The sequence below is a fragment of the Haliaeetus albicilla genome, chromosome 20 (genome assembly GCF_947461875.1).
Source record: "Haliaeetus albicilla chromosome 20, bHalAlb1.1, whole genome shotgun sequence".
Taxonomy (NCBI): Eukaryota; Metazoa; Chordata; class Aves; order Accipitriformes; family Accipitridae; genus Haliaeetus; species Haliaeetus albicilla.
Genome location: NC_091502.1, coordinates 24,501,373 through 24,522,517, shown reverse-complemented (window position 1 = coordinate 24,522,517; position 21,145 = coordinate 24,501,373). Strand labels below are relative to the sequence as shown.

At 43.9% G+C, this 21,145-nt stretch overlaps 1 protein-coding gene across 5 annotated transcripts in view; it reads right to left on the bottom strand.

Moving 5' to 3' along the window:
* PAK1 (p21 (RAC1) activated kinase 1) overlaps positions 1 to 21,145 on the bottom strand; it is a 76,807-nt gene that overhangs the window by 9,351 nt on the left and 46,311 nt on the right. For all 5 annotated transcript variants that reach the window (XM_069808572.1, XM_069808571.1, XM_069808574.1 and 2 more), the window contains 10 exons: positions 19,696 to 19,796; positions 18,133 to 18,280; positions 17,008 to 17,045; positions 14,945 to 15,061; positions 14,439 to 14,613; positions 11,083 to 11,146; positions 10,105 to 10,153; positions 7,987 to 8,099; positions 2,049 to 2,166; positions 1,484 to 1,583 (listed from right to left, as the gene is read on the bottom strand). In XM_069808572.1, the coding sequence (XP_069664673.1) occupies positions 1,484 to 1,583; positions 2,049 to 2,166; positions 7,987 to 8,099; positions 10,105 to 10,153; positions 11,083 to 11,146; positions 14,439 to 14,613; positions 14,945 to 15,061; positions 17,008 to 17,045; positions 18,133 to 18,280; positions 19,696 to 19,796 (1,023 nt within the window). The remainder of the gene's footprint in view (positions 1 to 1,483; positions 1,584 to 2,048; positions 2,167 to 7,986; positions 8,100 to 10,104; positions 10,154 to 11,082; positions 11,147 to 14,438; positions 14,614 to 14,944; positions 15,062 to 17,007; positions 17,046 to 18,132; positions 18,281 to 19,695; positions 19,797 to 21,145) is intronic.

Below are 21,145 nucleotides of genomic sequence, written 5' to 3'. Positions count from 1 at the left end.
ATACACTATGTAATATATGGTCTAAAGACTGTTCCTGGGTATGTGAAAATGGAAATTAATGCACAGTCTGATCTAGATACCCCCCCCAGACCACATACTGTATTGTCTGGTGGTATTTTCAGTCCCAGAGATATTACTTCCCCAGTAGATATACCATCCCTCAAACAGGATTTGCTTTACAGAGCAAACAGTATTCAGAATAAGTTTAATGTACCTAAGTTTATACTGATTATTTTCTTCAAATAGGCAGAAAGATGGAGAGCCTTCACACAAAGATTGCTGGGCCCTGTGTCTTATTTGTATTTGACTTACCAAAAGAAAACTAATTCTGTTCTTGCGAGCCCAGCAGAATCAACACAGCAAGACGCACTGCCCATCCTGACCCCCTATGGCACCACAGGTCTAATTTTAGGCAGAATGATGAAAATTAAACTGATCCCTAGCTGAGTTTTCATCAAGGGTAACAACCAGGAAAGGTACATATGGTTCATAAACAGAGCAAATTTCCAGTAGAGCCAATAAGCAGCTCAGGTCCAGAAGGTTACTGCATCATATCCACAGGGACTTTTCTAACTTTAAACTACAGTCCAGTACCTACATACTGTGCTCAAAGAAGTTATTCCATAAGAACAGAGCACTTTGGCCCTGATCAGCTATTCATCGCTAGCACTGTACCATCTGATTGTACCAAAGTACAGCTTTAGTCTAAAAAGCAATTATGTGCACAAAAACCCTACCTTCTTACTCAGCATATCTGCACTGTGTGAATTTTGAGTCATATCTGCTGTCACTGCAGACAAAAATAGATTTATTTATGCCTGTTGGGTGCTAGCCAACAGAATGGTGAGGGAGAGAAAGGAAGCACAATTCTGTTAAAGCTATAGGTGGAAGATAATTATGCACTGGTTCCCAGACTTATCTCTGCATGGACAATGACAAGCACAACAGCTACCTTAGCACCCGAGGGGCAGAACAGCCTCAAGGTCTTCATTACTAGTGATAACACAAGAAGCAAACAACATTTAGAGTCCAGTCTGGGTTGGTGTTGTAAGATTAAATGTTTTCTAGTTACACAGTTTTCAATTCTCCCTCCACTCCCCCTGCCCCCCAAGTACCTGCAGTACTTTCCAGACTGAAGAGATCGCTCACAAATAAAGACTTCTGGCCTTACACTTTCATACCCCACTTTCTGGACTAGAGTAGCGTTAAAATACTGTTATTTTAGTCCACAAAAACAGATGGCTCAAAGCTAAACAAACCCCAAACCTCACTTTGAGTCTCGTATCAGTTCACAGGGATTCATGCTTGCCCATCTCCATTACAACCAACGCCACAAAAATACCTATAGGAGCATTTCTACAGCCTCTTCATCGCCACAGCATCAAGCTTCTCAAACACCCATCTCCCCAATAGGCCCGGCCCAGAGCAGATAACAGGCCTGCGTTGATAACTCAAGTCATCACTAGCAATGTTCCCTGCATACTTAGTTTGACAGAGCCATCCATTCCCAGCAGGATGTTGTCACTCTTGATGTCTCTGTGAATAACTTGGTTTGAATGGAGAAATTCCAGAGCTTGGAGACACTGGGGGAAAAAAAAAATAATTGAGATATTCTTACTGTGCATGAAATTATTCACCAGTCACAATTAGCCAACTAATGGACTCTAACAACATGCATTTTGAGTAGCAAAGGCTTAGTGTCTTAGAGTCTTTCATATATTCAGTATGTACAGGGCTACAGAGAGATATCCCACTGGGATCAGCAGGTCCTGAGAGGACAAATTAGTCCCAAAAGACCTGGAGAACAGGCATAACCAAGGGGATTCTAACCCCATTTTGCACTCCAGTCCTCCCTCTAGGGTGAAACATATTAGACTTGCATTAGGATTGCATGCTGCAACTTCCCAGCTGAAAACCATCCTCTGAAAGAACGACTGTTGCATTACAGAAGCTGGAGACAGCTATTCCTCTGGAGCCAGTGACAGGTCATGGAAAGCCCGTGCCCCCTTCCCAATCACAGCTCCCTCTGAACACGAGTGCCACTTTACCTCTCGGCACACAGCTGCGATTTGTCCTTCGTCCATGCAGGTCTCTGTCACAACATCTGTTAGGGAGCCTCCTGCCAAGTACTCCATGACTACCCAGAGCTCTTCTCCTACAAGGTAACTGAGGAGCCAAAAACAGATTTTAAAATCGGCAGGTGTGAGCACACCACTGTTTACCTAGCCAGAAGGCACCAGGTTTTAAGGCTGTCTTAGAAGTACAGAGAAACCATGAGGCTTGAGCAGTGCATTTAACAGTACTGGGGCACCAGGTACTCGTGGTACTTTCTGTACATGGGAGGATCTGATCACAACCTGAATGAGCAGAGAGAAGGGTGAGCACAGATAGTCAAAGAGAGGTAATGGGAGAGCAGGCTACAAGTTTCCTGGCCATAAAAGCAAGGCTGAATTTTTCTGCCATGGAAAGGGCCCAGACTAAGACAGACACCCAACCTTACAACTCCTGCTGCTGGGAGAGAAGGTGAAGAGCTACTAGTTAAGGACGGGGTCCAAGCGTGCAGTCCAGACACTTGGCACACAGCATGGCTTTTGAGGGCTCCTGCATCAGAAGTAGCTGGGGGCTGCTTCGTTACTGCTGGCATCCTGCTGTCCTAAGCAACTTCCTACTTTGCCTAGGCCCAGGGACAATCCTGGGTGACACAATGGATGGTTGCCCATGAACAACAAAGAAAGAAGACTTTTTTTTTAAGCATCATGCATTTGAAAATCACCTCAATCTTTTTTATGCTGCCAAACTAGTTTGGGGTTTTGTCTGAAAAATTCAGAACCATTCATAAGGGCAAATGAGAACATCTTGCTGGTTGCAATAGCAATTCTAAAGACTTAAAAAATGAAAGCCCAAAATGGCAGGTCTTGTCCAAAAAGGCCTGTAGGAAGATGGGGAGGAGACAGCTGAGGTGAGGGTGAGTTTTCTCAGCCATTTAGGATATAATTCTCTGCTGGGAGTGTGTGCGCTCATGTCTAAAAGTAGAAGACCTGGTATGAAGACTTCAGCATTAACTCATTTAAAAAAAAAACCAAACCAACCCAAACGACCAACCACTTCTGCCTTTTTGGGCCCGTCTAGAAAAACATCAACACAATCTTCCATGACAGATACATCAGGATGACACATTCCTGAAGGAAGGAATCATCAGCTTGAAAACTTGAAAACCCACCTTCTCAGGCTATCCTTCCATTTGTGAAGTGAGGGGACAGATGAGTCAAGAGAAAGGGCAGAGAATCTAGTTAAAAGCTTCTGCTGGCATTAGAGTACATCAAGCAGACATTTGCTTTGCTCTGACACACTGACCCTACTGAAGAGTGAATAGTGAATCTGCTAGGGGCCAAAGGCAAAAAGCAGGACAGGTTCTAGGGAACAATTAATTAGAAAGCAACAGTGAAGGAGAAAGAAGTTATTAAGCCCAACTTGGCACAAAAAGTAGACAGAGATGAGTAAGACATCACAGCAGTGGGCAGGAGGTGCGCTTTGACCCCAAAAGGACACACTGCCAACACCTGAGCTGATGAAAAAACTCCCCCAAAATAAGAACTGTAGCCTGAGCCTTGTGACAGAAGTGTTACAGTTATGGAGAGCTTTTAATATTGGAGACAAAGATGATATCTTGGTTTGGTGACGCTGAAGACTATGCAGGGAGGCAGAGTCCAGAATTTCTTTCAGGATACAGAGCCCAAGGACACAGGGCTATGCTCCTGGAGCAGACAGGTCTCCAACTCCACTATGGAACAGAAGCTGATGCACTGGCAGTTTTTCCCCCACAGCACAGACTCCATCAAAAGCAGTATCACCTGCACAGCAGCCCCCCAAAGTGAGAGAGGAGCAGCAGAATTGCTTTCAGAAGCACTCTTGCCAACACTGTGGGTCAGCTACCTTCTAATTAGCTCTGAAAGTCACTCCATCCACACACTTCTTTCCTCCCCCTATGCTGTTGCTACTTCTTCATCACTTCTGCCAAGCCAGGCTCTCTCCAGATTTTATCAGCACCCTCTCAAAAAAATCAGTGTCACCCTGGACATCACAATGCTTCCCTTCATTGCCACTAGCACCCTCTGCAGCCCCAATCCACTTGACTGTAAGGATGGGTACAGAATGAGCTCCACCGCTCCTGTGTGACAATCTCAGGTTACACATGCTGGGAGCAAGCTGGTATCTCTCCGCAGCCAAAAGGGATGGAGCAAGCCAAGAACCACGCTGTGAACCAAAGCTGTGCCATGAGCAGCCAAAGGCATGTGCCAAGACCCAGGCACCTCAATAATTGATAGATCTGACATAACACACAGGGAGGTGGAATTAATGGTGGCTCCCCACTAGCTGCCCCCAAGCAAATGTCATTTCACAAGACTGGGTGGTATCATCTTGGGGGTCTTTTCACTTTCTTGCTGCAGCAAAAGCCAGTTTTAGTCACTGAGCTGCCTTCTGTAGGCTTGACTCAAAACCACTCTCAGCAGTTCTGGAGACACCACCAGGAAGTCCATACACCTACGTGCTGCTCTCCATGTGATGTCAGGCATAGCATGGTGTCACACCTTGTCACCCACAATCACCTTCCAAAACAAGGCTGGCAGTAAAAACAAGCTGATGAAAGTCTTTGAGGAAGGAAGAGGTGGTCTACAGCCTTCTCTTCATCCATTGGCAAGAGCAGGTAATGCCTGCTCCTGTAAGGTGTTCCTCAGCTTCCACTTAGATACCTTTAAGAAGCTGTCCACCAAGCCCTTCCTATCACAAACACACACCAGTCAGTCATAGTCCTTTTTTATTGATAAACTTCATAAAATTTCATTTTGCCTAGAAGAGCAAAATCATTCCTTACAGATTGCTGCACCAGTGACATGCCTCCAACATGCAAACGTGAAGTTAGCCTGGAAAGAAATCAGTCTTTTCTTGGACCATGACTGTTGTACATCTTCAGCTTTATTCATTGACTTTCCAGCCATAGCTGAGTTTGGGGTTGGGGTGAGGGTTAGCAGTGGTTACCACTTAAAGTGAGGATTTGTGGAGTTTATTAGGATACGGAGAGTTCTTCAGAAAGAGAAGAAACCAAAGGGTGGGAGTTCACTTTGCCTAACACTGGGCATCTGATACCTGTGTTTAGATGCCTGAGGTTAGAAGAGGGCAGCAAGGGCCTCTTTCACACAGTAGAAAGAAACTGGCACCTCCAGAAGGTAACTCAGCACAAGTGGCTGCTTGTCTGCACAGGAGAACTAGGGTCACTGTCTTCAGAGCCGGATGCTTCTAAATTCAGCTCTTAAGTACAGCTGAATTAGGCCATGTCATTATCTTAAATGTCACAGCACACCTTCGTGCAACACTGGTCACTTATACTGCAGCAGCAAAGCTGTCTGAAGCATAAATGCACTATTTGCACAGTGATGTTTAGGGGGGACAGTAAACCAGCCAGATCTCTTAACCACAAGCAAGCAGGCCATGCAGGTTAAGAGAGGATAAAGCACAGGAAACCCTTGCATAAGGGCAGGAGCTGAGGCAAAGAGAAGTGAGAGAGCTGGTTTATACTGATAATTATCTTGCAGCTCCCATTAGGGACCCAGAAGGGGAGATGCTGTCAAACACAGAACCGCAAAAAAGAAACCAGGTCCCACAGTAGCAAGCACATCCTTCCTCATATTTCGTTCTGCAACAGCAGTAGGCAGAAGCCAGCATGCATCGTTCAAACATCAGCTTAATTCAGCACTCAGGAAGCAAACAGGCACATTAGGCCAGGCAGGAGGGACACAGGTCCCCAGCAACAGGATCCCGCAGTTGCAAAGCTGAAGTGGCATAATAGCCACAAGAAGCACCATGTTCATCCTAGTTGCCGCTCTGTCCATTTGCAGCACTCAAACAAAAGCTAATCCCTCTGAAAAAGATTAGTGAGAGAAAGTGGAGGACAAAAGCAGCAGCTTTTGTTGCTGGAAGTTTGAACAAGAGAGCAGGACGTGCAGCTACCCTACAGCTGGGATGTACTGGCTAGACAAGGCAAGTGCATGTACTCAGCGATGCTCTCTCTAACGGGAAGAACGTGCGCCTCAAACAGTTTTGCCAAAACAAAGCCTCTAATCAGCCAGGAGAAAGAAAGAGTTTCAGCCCAGATTCAATTCTTAAGTCTTCTTTACCACTTGTTTCATTTTACACAGGTGATAACCTTCTGCTCTTTCTAAGAAGAGAGCACCCGCCCAGCGTCACTTCCCTGGGTCCACACCCATTCCACAAAATTCCAGGAGCAGACTTTCTTCAACAAAACAGACCTCAACAAAGTAGCTCTTTACAGCCGTGCATAGGACACAGCACCATATAAATTCAGCATCACAAATGATGTTGCAGTATACAAGTACTTTGTTTGGCTAAGACATTAAAAGCCTGTTAAAGAAATCTGATAAAGAAACAGCTGGTAAGATTTTGATATACATGCAGAGCAAACAAGTGTGCAAATACTCTCTCAGATTTCCAAAAGACATTCTATGTCACATCCCTCCATTGCACCTTCAAAAAAAAAAAAAAAGCTGCCAGGATTAAAGCCTGCAGCTCACCCTATCTTGGCACTCTTTACAATAAGCCAAACCTGTCATTCATCAGGACCACTAGATTCTGTTGTTGAGTGCAGCAGACTGAAAATCCTGCTGCAGCTCGACTGGAACTAGCTGTATCTTTAACATAAGGTCAACGATGCGGGCTTGACACAATGCACATATGTTATGTTGATGGTGAATTCAAGCCACCATGCAAAGCTTTTGCCTGTTGGGCTTTCAGTACACCCCAGATTTCAATGCTGACAGATTGTGACTGTTTCCTGGAATTCAAACAGGGGAGATGCAAGAATTTCTTACACTTTCAAAGGTAGCTCCCTACCCCAAAGAAGCACATTTACCAGTTGCTCTAAGGCAGTCAACCTCCAAAGAGCTGATGACCGCTGCACTACTACTATAACTCTTACGTACAGCATTAACATCCTGTGGGGAAGAGCTCTCACAGCCATGTTTGTTTGCGGACTTGGGCATTTTACTGCCTTGAGCTATAGTGACCAGAATTTTCACAGCTCCACATATTTATTTTAAAAACAGTTTACACTCAGCACAGAAGCCACTGCACTGCTTGCTTCTGCTCTATTATTGTTGTGGTCCAAGGGACATCAGCTCAAGAACAAGCAGAGCAGGTCTGTACATAGATAAGCTATGAGGTGCAGCTCTTGCAGTAAGGAGAAGCAGGGATTCAAGGAGGAGCTGTCCCCTATGGATATAAAATATCCAAAGCTGAGCAGGAGTGCCACAGCATGCCACAAAAAGCCCAGCTCTGAGCAAGGAATAACCCCGTTCCCTCTGCCTTCCAAAGAGTTCTTATGTCTGTACCAGGTCTCCTTTTCTCTCTTTTTCACACCCACAAGAAAGGAGCCTTGCTTGGTTATACATTGCATGTCATTCACCCCATCACTGTTATGCTACTGTGCAGAAAACCTCAGCGGACAGCCACAGAGACAAGATTACCATCTAACCCTGGAAGAAGTTTGCTCCTCCGCAAGCAGAATGCCAGTATTGCTCAGTGGAAGAGGAAAGAAGAGGAAGAGGAAAGCAAATACAAATAACACAGTTCAAACTATTTCTATTTCTTCTCTAGTAGCAGGAAGGAAATGGCTTGTTGTGTCAAATTTGGAAAAGGAGAGAGCTGTAAAACAGAGTCCTGACAGCATACTGCTACTGCCTTTGCTGCCAGCATCTCTAAAGAGAGCCTAGATACCCCACTAATACCGAGACACCTGTTTCTCCTAGGATATGGAGAAAGACCACCAAGCCACCCACACCCCAACATTGCCACATGCATTAAACAAGACAAGGTTGTCCTACACCTGCATTAAGCTGTGCCAGGATCACTTAAGACAGTGACAAGGAAGTGTTTTCCAGAGTCCTTTTGTGAACTCTTCAAATCATGACATACCTGTCCAAGTAGTTGACAATGTTGGGGTTTTTGTTTTCCCTCATCACAAGGATTTCATTAATAATCAGTTCTTTTTTGGGCTGCTGCTGCAAATTCATCTGTTTGATTGCAACCTGCAGTGAGGAAAGACCAAGTAAAGCATTATTACAGAAGTCCCCTAGAAACCCACCAGTACCAGTGTCGATTATTTCAGTCCCACATACACCTGAAGTGGGAAAACACTTTTTCATCACAGGTTGCTCAGCCATTCAGTAACTCTGTGAGTTCCCGCAGGCAGTCCCTATAGGAGGAAATTCTTTACAGTGAGGGTGGTGAGGCACTGGAACAGGTTGCCCACAGAGTTGTGGCTGCCCCATCCCTGGAAGTGTTCAAGGCCAGGTTGGATGGGGCTTTGAGCAACCTGGTCTAGTGGAAGGTGTCCCTGTCCATGGCAAGGGGGTTGGAACTAGATGATCTTTAAGGTCCCTTCCAACCCAAACCATTCCATGATTTTACGATTCAGGAACTGGAAAAGGGGGTGAAGGAGTTTCAGCAAAAAGCACAATTATGAATTTACTGGTGGATAACCGTGACATTGTACAAATGCAAAGTAGACACGCATTGCTGCAGACTTCCATAAATATATTTGGAATAATGCATACACTTTCCTCTTTAAAAATTCTCCATCTAGCAATAATCATTTCCACAGACACTGCATATCCATCACTACTAGTTTATTATGCATGCATGCAATACACAGGGCACTTTTCAATACTCAGGAGGGGAAAAAAGAGACAGACAGATATTCCTTGTCTCTCAATTCAAGGGCAGAAAGCAAGTGGGCAAAGGGTGGGAGAGGAACTATTTCTATGCAAGTCAACTAGTGTAAGTGTAGGAAGCAAAGGAGCAGAGGGCATATAAAAGAGAATCACAGAAAGGTTTGGGTTGGAAGGGACCTTAAAGATCATCTAGTTCCAACCCCCCTGCCATGGGCAGGGACACCTTCCGCTAAACCTGGTTGCTCAAAGCCCCGTCCAACCTGGCCTTGAACACTTCCAGGGATGGGGCATCCACAGCCTCTCTGGGCAACCTGTGCCAGTGCCTCACCACCCTCACAGTAAAGATTTTCTTCCTTACATCTAATCTAAACCTGCCCTCTTTCAGTTTAACAACATTACCACTCATCCTTATCACTACACTCCCTGTTAAAGAGTCCCTCCCCATCTTTCCTGTAGGCCCCCTTTAGGTGCCTGAAGGCTGCTATAAGGTCTCCCCAGAGCCTTCTCTTCTCCAGGCTGAACAATCCCAACTCTCCCAGCCTGTCTTCATAGGAGAGGTGCTCCAGCCCTCTGATCACCTTCATGGCCCTCCTCTGGACTCATTCCAACAGGTCCATGTCCTTCTTAAGTTGGGGGCCCCCAGAGCTGAATGCAGTACTCCAGGTAGGGTCTCACAAGAGCAGAGTAGTGGGGGAGAATTGCTGCCCTCAACCTGCTAGCCCCACTTCTTTTGATGCGGGCCAGGACACGGTTGGCTTTCTGGGCTACGAGCACACATTGCTGGCTCATATTCAGTTTTTCATCCACTAATAGCCCCAAGTCCTTCTCTGCAGGGCTGTGCTCAATCCACTCATCGTCCAGCCTGTACTTGTGCTTGGGATTGCCCCAACCCAGGTGCAGGACCTTGCACTTGGCCTTGTTGAACTACATGAGGTTCGCACAGGCCCACCTCTCAAGCCTGTCCAGGTCCCTCTGGATGGCATCCCTTCCCTCCAGCGTGTCGACCACACCACACAGCTTGGTGTCATCAGCAAACTTGCTGAGGGTGCACTCAATATGGGGATAAAGAAATAAATTTCTACTGAGAAACCATCCAGTCCGAACATTTGCTTCTAGCCTTTGTGGTCACAGAAAGAGTCTTTACAAATATGAAATGATTCAGGAATCAAAACTTAAGAAAACACTTTTTCCAGTTCTTTGCTCAGACCACTCATCCATGCCTCATTAGTAAGGAAATAAATACCCCATTAAAAATAAGATGTCATGAACCCCTGAAAGACTGTCTTTATTTTGTAGCATCAACTTGAACTTTTAGGACATAATCCAAAATCCACTGCTGTGGTATTCTGGTAGCACTTACCTCCTGTCCTGTAGCCACATCCATTGCCGTGTAAACTGTACCCGAGGCTCTAAACAAAAGAGAGAAAAAAAAAAAAAAACAAAACCAAAACCCAACACTTACTAGTGCCTCATAGCAAGACTGAGAGCTTAACACATGCCCCTTCCCACTTGTCTCTTTGACGCGCTCTCAGTCCCGTTCCTTTTCATGCAATAATTCCAGTGGTAAATTTCATCTGAAATACTTCCGAGCCAAGACTGCTGTTGGAACAGAAGCTAGAGAATTTATGGGGAACAAAGCTCCTAATAAGGGACACTATGCTCATCCAAACCCTTGCTGCTAAACCAGCAACTTAGCACAGCTTGTAGGACCATGAGTTGATCCCGTATAAACTGGCATGACTGCACTGCCCTGGCTTGCAGACTGCCCAACATGATTACAAAGCAGATAGGATCAGCTAAAGTAAACAAATGTCGCATTTGTAGTGAGGGAAATTTGAGTTTAAGCCTCAGCACAGGAGCTGACAGGAGATCTCTCAGTGATTTGCCTCACTACAGCCTCTCCCACAACGCCTACTTTCCCCCTACCCTGCTAAGAGGCGTGCAACACCCACGTTGAGGACAGTTAATTCAGAAAGTAAATCTGTAATTTGAAGATTGTCTTGCATGCTGAAAATAAGCAGTTCCTTCCCTGCTTGCAGCTATACTTAGCAACCTGATCATGTAATGACATATTTTCTTATATTAAAACACAATCACACAAAAAACCCGCTCCCTGTGACTCAGGACTTTGCCAGGAAAAGGAGAAGAGCTGGGGGGGTGGAACCCACCAAAACAATCAGAATTAAAAAAAGAAAAAGAAAACAAAAAAACAACCAAACAAAATAAACTCTCCAAAGCATTACCAACAGCTTTTCCTAGCAGACTAACTTAGCCTGGTTTCAGTGCTTCCTTCTTAGCATAAAGAAAGGTATAGGACAGAGAAGGAGCATATACTAACCCTTGTCCAATCTTCTCAAAACACGTGTACTTCTTTTTTGGATCGCCCACACTCACAATACTTCCTACAAAAAAAAAAACCAAGAGGATTTTGTAAGTACTTTTTCGTATAGTTATAAGAACCAACTGTACTTGAAGAGCAGCCCCACAGCCACAGTGGGCTCTGCCGAGCCTCATGAACCACTTGCCAGAAATCAAGAGGCACACAAACACCAAGCAAGTCCTTAGTTATTTACCCACATACCAGCTGCGGCATTCCCCTCTTACAGGTATTTTCCCTTCAGAAACGGTGGAACACAGACATTAAGCACATTTAACCTTCACTAGCAGCTGGTGACTGAACACTGCGAGGCACAGGATGGGGACACATGGCCCTCACACATGTAAGTACAATTATTTGCTGGAAACCTGCAACTTAAAAGTCACTGCCAGCTTCAACACACTGGATGACCTAAGATGCCCCTGCATTGCAACGTCCTCTGAATTTGGAGGCCAGGGCCTTATTTATCTTAGAGCCAACAGTCTGTTGCAAATCTAGCCAAAGATTTCCCTACACCATGACAATTTCTGGCAGAACAAAAGTATTTATGACATTTCTGAACCAGTATGACCGTAGCCATTACTGACCCAATGACTGGGTTGCAAGACACAGGGGGGAAGCTGGAGAGACCCTTCAGAGTCAACCCCCCCTGGCCTGGGCAATGCTCAGCTGCTTTTCTAGGAACCCAACAGTCAGCACAGGTTTTAGCAGCAGTTGCCATGCAACTGCAGCATTGCTCTGGTTTTGGAGAGCAACCCGAGGCAATCTCAGCTCATTCCCCCCCTAATGTGGCTGTTCAGCCAGAAGAAAGCGTATTACTGCACCCCTCAGAGGGAAAAGCACTTTGCATGGTGTTCTGCAACACGAGGCGGTGAAGGGCCACTCAGGCTCAAGGTGGATTTGGTATTCACGAGGAACAAAATGTTTTCTGTATGAGGGGAGGGAGCTCTCAGCCCAAGGGCAGGCAGTGGGCAGCCTGCATAGAGGTGCTGGACTCCTGCGAATTGTATGGAGGGTTGCCAAAGGGTAAACTGGAGAAACTCACAAAAGGAGCATCACTGAAACTCAATGCTCCCTGCAAACATTTACTGATATTCATAATACCCCTATGGCAGGCAGCAATCGCACCCTTTTTAGGCTAAAGAAATCAGAGCCAACAATTCCTAGAGCTTAGCTGGGAGCAAGTCTCCTCCCTAACAGCACCAGGGTGGCTAATAGGATCAAGGGATGCAGAGTTGCATCTGAGTTGGTGTTTGCAAGTCACTCAAGCTGCCAACATATGGTACTGCTTTCACAGGGGTCTAGGGCTGAGCCTAAACAGATGTATATTGGCAAAGAAACTGCTCGTGGTCACTAGGCCAAGAAATCCAGTAGCAAGCAGAGTAAGAGCAGGCTATTTTCAGATGCTGCTGGAGAGCAGCCAAACCCACAGGGTTTAGGGCAGACAGAGGCAAAGGCAAGGGAATATGGTCCATGTTTGGAGAGGAGGGCGGGGAGAGAAATCTGACTATATAAACCCCACTGTACAATTGTGGAAGCAGTGCTGTTTGCCCTGAGGGCAAGCATTTCTGAACAAATGTTCGTAAACTTTCCCTCAAAGCCTAACACGGGCTACAAGTTCAGACTGAGGCAAATGTTTCCCTATGGCAGTGACAGGACAGTGCTGCAGTGACAAGAGGCAGTTGCCAGTCTTGCCCTGTTTAATGCCGTCATCTGTAGAATGGGGTAATGTTTCCTACCTCCCAAAAAGTCAGGTGAGGATTCATTAATGTTTGCACCAATGCTGCGTTAATGCTAAGAGGTGGAGATTTATCGGCTTCCTTTTAACCTTTGCACATCTTCAGTATGCGTGTATATATATATATATATATGCTTTAAGATTTTAGTCATGTTATTCACATGTCAAACCAAAACATGAAAGGGTTGCATGTCTTTGCACAAGTACAACTCCACTGCCTTCAGTGGAAAAACATCAGTTTACAACAGGATTAAAGTTCATCGCCTACTTCTGACTAGCCCAAATCTAGAAGCTGACACCTAACAGCAGCCACTGAACTTCACACACACCCACCTATTTATAACAAAACCCCTCAATGCTAAAGAATCATTTCAGCACAGAACACCACTTGCTGGAGCAAGCAAGGTGTCAGAAGGTGCATCTGCCACCTGACACTCCTAAAGAGTGGCACTTACATTTCTCTTCATTACAGAAGTGAATGTATTTGTATCAGAATAGCACCTTTTTCCTGCCACAGTCCCTGCTTGCCCTACCTGGTCACAAAAATGGCTGAATCCTTAATACTACAAAGGTCCTGCTAATTAAGTAAGTGAAGTTGCTGTTTTGGAACAATGGCTATAAGTTTTCCAATAGCAAGCATTTCCAGTTAACATGCCATCAATTCAATTTAGGCTTTATTTAAAGGAATGAAGTACACTGATGCCATTTTAATTTTTTTTTTTTTTTAATTTACACCCTCAGATTAAATTTTCCCCTCGTCTAGCTACTAGTCTTTGATTCATAAAATACTGACCTTTAAGGGTATACCCTCAACTGAGGAGACCAGCCTGACCATAGGGGAGCTAACACAATTTACATCAACTGACAAGCAAGGCACATATGTCATTAATACAGGATTAGTAGTTCAAAGACTGAGAAATGCTCTACCCTAATAAAAAATGGCCCAGGCTGGAGGATAGCAATCAATTGCCCAGAAGAGCTGGTTCAGACACTGGATATGCCACAGCATAACCCAAAAATACCAGGCAGCAGAGAAGCACTTGAACTGAAGGTAGGGACTGTTAAAGACACTAGGACACAACAAAAAGACATGATGGATTTTTCTTAGAAACCACCACTGATTTGGGTACCCACACAATGTTAAGGCACTTAAAAATAACCATGTCACTTTACACCATGGTATTGTGGAAGGTGAACTCAGGAATGCACTAATTTTCTCTCCATCTTTTAGACACCCTATGTCTAACATTGCAATATAATCATCTATGCTCCAGAGCTACAGAATATCAAGTTGTGGAACAATCTCAGACTTCATAGTTAAGTAGATGCTACTTATTCAGGGCTTGTTTTGCAGAGCCTGAGGATCTGTAACTCCCCAGGGACTTCAGTTGGCATCACAGGTGCTCAGCTTACATTTATACTCCCTTCTTACATCTGCCCCTAATTTTGGCACACAGTCACAACGCAATGTCTTCAGTAAGAGATCTCAAAATGGGAATGTCAAAACATTTCAGCTTATTAAGATTTTGGGAAATCAACACAGCAGGACCTGGAATTTAATTAAAAAAAAAAGACATACTTAATTTTTCCAAGATCTCTTCATCTGACATTTTTGGCTTTTTCTTCTGTTTCTCCGTGTTCCTGACCAGCATGTCAGGTGCCGTTGTGCTGTTTTCCGAGGGAGAAGAAATAGGAGAGGTGGCCACATCTCTGGTAGGAGGAGGAAGAGGGTCTATCACAGAGCGGGTGTATATCTAATTTTGTTGAGAAAAATGTAGATATTAATACAAGTCAGATGACTTAAACACTTCTATTCATCTCATTATTGTATTTGTTGCTGTCAGGGATGCATTTCTGTAGCTACTTTGTTAACAACTAATGTCACTAAGCAAGGACTCTCTTGTCCCCCCCACAACTAGGCAGGTGATAATATGAAGGTGCTCTGCCAGAAGGAATGGCTCCCACCTCCTCCCTCCTCCTCCCAAGAAGGGCTCAGCACCATGCCATGCAGCATGGATGAGGAGCCACAGGCAAGACCCAACTGTGACTGCAGTGGCAGGGGCTGAAGGAAATATTTCGGCTCACAGATTTTGTGTGTTCAGGTCGTGGAGCTATCACAGGGGGTGGAGCTGCATCATCTTCATCATCTTCATCTTCAGACACTGAGGGAACTGCAGGGGTCTCAGAGACAGCCTTCACATTCTCCATGTGGTTACACAAATAGCAAAAATAAAAACCCAATCGCTTGTTATAAACAAAATCACAAACATTGTATTAAGCTCCTAACAGAGACTGCATTGAAGCAAGTGCAGAAAAATAATAATCAGAACAGGCTACCAAGTTACAATATCCAAAAAATTCATACTCCAAAGATCCTGAGCCCTTATGGGAAGTGGAGGGGCAGTCCAGCACTGCCCAACGCAACTGTTCAGATAGAGCTTATCATCTGCCTACATGATGGCAATCCTCTTCCCAAGGACTTGAGACCCGCCTGGGTTCTCTCACTGCCTTCCCAACACCCACATGGCAGACCCAGCAATTCCGGGGACAACATCTGGGTTTGGAAACATCTGTCCCTGTTTACGTCATCTTTTTTGTTTTGCTGGTTGCTTCAAACCCAGATCATGCAGATTGGACATTTCAGTCTTTAAATGTTTTAATTTGCATCAAAATCTTGATGTTTTCTCTAACAGTTGGGACGTCAAGTTAACACCAGCTTTGGTACTGTGACTGAGAACTAAGTAATGAAAGATTTTTGGAAGCAGAATCCGGTAAAATCTTTTCAAATACCTTTTAAAATTGCTTTCTAAAAGAAAATTTTATGAAAAATAGGAATAACAATTAAAAAAAAAAATATCAAGTTTTACAAGTGATTAAAAAAATTACTTGGAATTTTTTGCAATACTGAGATTAGAAACCAAAGTCACTTTGAACCTTTTAAATTTGAAACTGGATTTGAAGTTCATGGCATTCTTTACACTATAAACATTTCAAAATAAACTTCGTGAGATCCTCAGCGCACTAGACGAGTTTTGCTTGTGCATCATCAGTTCCCCAAGAGTAGCAGGGGAAAAAGTATTAAAATAAAGTACTCTCTGAAAGAGGTGGAAAACAATGCAGTATTTCACTGAACCTAAAATACTTGAAGTCACCAGCATCCTGACATATAATTGCTAAAGTGCACTTGACGTAACACAAAAGCTTAACCTGTTAAAAGCAACAAGAAAAAACACCTATGTACTGGGAATTTCCTGAATATCCCCCAAATTAAAGGCTACCTAGTGTCTTCCAAAAACATCAGGCTATCTCGGTAGACTGGTAACTACTGCTTTCTTCACGATTTACTTTAAAATCCAACAGCCTCAGATATTCTAAACTCCTGAGGACTGACGTACAATGACATGTAATCATGAATAACAGCAGAAACGTTCTCCTTTTCTTTTTGCAGGGAGTCCTAAACAGTCAGACCTGAATGTGTTGCCTCCAGAAGGGAGCAGAACAAGCCAACTCTAGATAATGGCATGGCAGTGAGAAAACAAGAGATGAGGGAATTGTGGGGTTTTATGAATCATCTCAAATTGAAAGTTTTATTTCTTCCATTTCACATGCACACGCAGAAACGTATCATGTGTCCTAACAAAGCAAACAGGAGTGGTGCCTGCCCTAAGTAAGGACAGAGTAAAGGTCAAGCAGAGAAGAAGAGAACCTTTTACTTCCTTTTCTGCTGGAGATTAGTTTGGTTAATCAACACTAATCAACATTAGTTTTGGTCAATCAGACCTTGTAGGTTAGTAATTAAACTTTGTTATGTCACGGATGTTTAGAGACATAAAACCTGAAAGCAGAGCAGTTATAAAATTCTACATACAGGAACAGATTGACTTCTATGAAAACAGAACCCTTTCTATTCATTAATTCACTAATTTCTCTTCACTACTAAAAACCACTTCTGCCTACCTGATTCTCCCTCAGTTGAGAAAAAAAAGTGAAAGGAGCATGCTTGTTTTTATAAATATGTATTCAATATACAAATATATATAGTTCAGATTTTAAAATACTAAGCAAACCAAAAGTTTACATGTAGTTAACTACTTTATGCAAGTTTTTAAATCCCCAAACTCGAGACAGAATGCGAGTATAAGGCTTACCAACGTATTAGATGAATTGTAATCCTCCGTTGATTTATCTGAAAGAGACAGATAGCAATACCATTATAAATAAATGAGTTGTAAATGCAGCAGCATCAGGGAGAGGAGAAAAGAACAAGCTCCCTTCGGAAGGGGCAGGAAGAAAGGCTGCTCCCAAACCTAGGCACTACCTTCAGCTACCCAGAACAAGCTGACACCTGGCAGATATGGGAATAGAGGGTAAAAAAATCTGCAGATAAATGCAGGGGCCCCAAATCCCTGCTGCAGGAGGGTGGAATTTCCCAGAGCAACACCTGAATGAACACTCTTCTCCATCCATATACACAAAATATTTTCAGTGGGCTAAATCACCAGCAGAGGTACTGCAGCTAGCCCAAGACCTGTAAGATGTTCAGTCTTGGACACCTAAACTTCCTGGAATAGCAACAGAGGATCCCATGAATCAACTGGTAGGCTTCTTGTTTGACTATCCAGGCACACATGGGGAAGATTTGTGCTTTTATCCCTGCCTGGAGCATTCCTAATTAATACCAGTTCTGGTGACATGGCTCCATCCTCTTAAAAAGAACCAAAGCAGGCATTAATATTTAGAAAGGGAAGGAGTTAGAGTTGAAAGGGAAAAGAAGTGGTGGCTGCCGGAGTCCTCCATTGGCCAGGTAATCCATACAAAGAAGGCACAAAACCTTAGCAGCTTTGATTTTCAGAGGAATCCGGCCAGCAGTTATCAAGCACCTAGCAGGCGTATTCCTCAATCACAGCACATGGGAGCAGATAGACCCTCACCCCAAGCATGCACAAAGCAACATCCACACCCATGGTGGAAACGGAAACTGGTGCGAAATTCAGCTGCCTGTTTTCTCCATGGATTTTCATCACTGGGAACCCAGCAACAACACTCCGGGATCTGCCTTCCAGATGCTGGCTATAAGTTTCAGAAAACCTATGTGTTTTGGGGAGTTAGCCAGTTGACTGACCTCCTCTTTTGCAGCTATGCTGGGCATCAGGATTAACAGAACAGCATTTTAAAGGAAGAGGGGTGCTTGAGCAGCTAGAGAATCTCATTCACATTTTCCTTCCAGAGCTACTGGTTGGACAAAACAACCATATGAGACAATCACCACGTACCTGTGAAACTCATGTACTTCTGGCTGTTGGAGATCTTCTTGGAGTTGTAGAACTCTAACACGTCCAGCACTGCCTGGGGGTTCTTCTTCTGCTCCGACTTGGTGATGTTGGAAGTCTGCAGTAAACGTGCCCATTGCTCCGGCATTCCCTGTGGGGAGATGTACCTTGTTAGCTCACAGTGGTTCACAGCATGCACACCCGCCGCCACAGTTTCTGGGGTTATGCAGTGCTGTGACAGAAATAGGGAGAAAAGAGAAGAGGAGAGGAAAGGAAAAGAGGCGGTGGATCGATACCTTCCTAGCCACCACCTGTGTTACAAGTCACACGTTCCTTACATGGACGTGCAAATGCCACTCTGCTCACGGGGCTCTGAGTGAGACCCAGGTCCTTTGAAGACCAAAACTCAAAAAACAGAAAAGAGCAGACCCAAATGCTGCAGTTCAGGAAAAGCCTCAAGCAAACAAACAAACAAAAACCAACAACAAACCCTTTATGGTCAGGTATACACATATTTACATATATCCAAGAAAGACTACAGAAGTAACATGCACTGTATAGCACCTAGCACAATGGACATGCAAGATTCATTTGGGTCTTCTTGCCACACTAGAGTTCTTTGAGAATAGCAGTTTGGTGCCTATTGTAACCAGAGCTGGGAAAGCAGAGACGTTAACGTCATGTATGAAGCTCCGAATTTCATTACAGGGACATCATTTCAGCCAGAAAATAAATACATCTGGAGTACAACCAGATTTGTGCCTTTCATCACCACCAAGAATAACAGTTTGCACAAAGTGGCAAGTGACTGGGATCCTTCACCAATAAAGTTATCCTCTTGTTCAAAAGGATGGCTGGATACGCCACTCAGGTATTGACCCACTGGTACATCTAGGTTAACCTGGGCAAGTCTAGAGGCTGATATGCAAAACACAATTGTACATGCGATTCAAACGTTAGAAGAGCAAAGTCCCTGAAAAAGAAGCATATTAAAGACAGGTAAAAACAGCTTGCTCACAGACAACTGCTGCTGCTATTAAATACTATCTTGTAATCAGATTAAGAAGAATAATATGATGAAATACAACTCTGTCTTCATAGTATTTTGCATGCCAATAAAAAAAAACATAAAAGCATCTGACATTTAGCCTTAGGACAGCACGTACATATTTTGTCATAGGTAGTTATGCACAGCTGTGTGTCTTCTAAAGGGGAACTCTCAGAACCCCACTTGGTGGACACAGACTATGCTGTAGACCTAATCCAGCTCTAGAAGGGGGCGGGGGGAACAGAGGAGAAATATACCATGTTTTGCTGTCCACAACAGCCAAAAAAACAGGAAAGGAAAAGTTTGCTGGCAGCCTAGGCTCCTGGGATGTGCCAACTTTGACAAACAGTCTCTCAGCAGGAATTAGTGGGTAACCTCTGCAGTTGTGTTTCAAAGGAGATCAGACTAGATGATGGTAATAGCCTTTCCAGCATTACTGTATAAAAGATCAATGGGTCCTGGCTCCTCCCAGCAATAAGCCAAACCACACAGTTCTCTTTTCCTCCAGATTCACTTACTGTGAATTCTCCCGTGACTGCATCAAACCCCACATGAATCGTGTGTTCAAAGTCTGAAGGAAGGGAGATCTCTGGCCGCTCCTTCTCTTTCTTTTTATTGGCTGGAAGAGACAACAACAACAAAAATCCACAAATCCATCAAAAATTAAAATCTCACCAATAACTTCCAATTTACCTACCCAATCAACCCCCCCCTTTTGCTAGTCATAGAATTTCGATCTGGGGCAGACAAACAGCAAGTTCAAAAACTTTGTTCCCTCACTAAGAACAGCCACAGTGAGTGGACAACAAAAATCAAATTCCTGCAACACAGGACAAGTGTAAGACAAGGAAACTGACATTTTGGGTATGTCAAGTATCAACCGGTAGGGCTAGACTCAACAGCACAAGAGCTATTTACCTAAAATATTCACTCAAACTTATACAGGTCAGAGTCAAAAGCACTACAGTGGCAGTAAGTGGAATCCATGCAGTTTTGAACACATTTTCTTATTTGTTGTTTTAAGCAACTTTTAAAAAAAATATTATGTGTTGTTAAATATACTTTCGCCTCTCATATTTGTCACAAGGGACAAAATTAACTACAAATACTGCTTATAAATTGCTTCCTTCATCCTACCTCCTCAAAACAGAGTTTATGAAGAAAACGAAATATAACATGTGTGCTTCTGCTACCAAATCGTGTATGAGCAAAACCATTTATATTTTTCTGCTCACAAAATGAACTAAATGTGGTTTTAATAACAAGCTTTGAAGACACAGAGCAAGAGGGCAGAATCTGGCAGGTGAGGAGCAGAAGTCATGAAGATACAGGAAAGGAAATAAATCAAAGCAGATGCACCCTGTAAATTTTAAAGTCAGGTCTTCAAACAAGATTATCATTACAACTTGGATTATGGAATCATCCATATTCATGACATATTAAGGACTCCACCTTCCTTTTAATATTTACTGTATTCAAGAAATTGAGATCAGTTTAAGGAAGAACCATGTTCTACTCAGATTTGCTGCTGCTTGCAGTTATAAAATAAGCAGAGCCAGGAGAAGGTGACTAAACGTTTCCCAGCTGCTACCTTTTTTATCTAAAGCCAAACAGAATTTGTTTCGTGGCTGACATTCCCCAGTGCACTTTTGGCAATATGAACGACAAATGCCAGGTATTTCAGAAACCCGTGAGGTTAATGTCCAATACTGCAATTAAGACACTGCTGGTGGTTAGTTGCGTAAGAGATGGTCAGGGCTTGCCCCAAAGGACCGAATCTTGTTTCCTTCAGTGCCAGCTCTGGCACTGTTCTCTGTGTCATTACAGACAGAGTTACTGTTGCACAGAGTAACTGTGGAGGAAGAAAGGAATCAGATGCTCCATTTGGGACAGGAAGATGGAACAGATTGTTTTCGATCCCTCTTTCAAACAAAGGGGATGGGGGAAGCTGAATCACAGAAGAGCAAC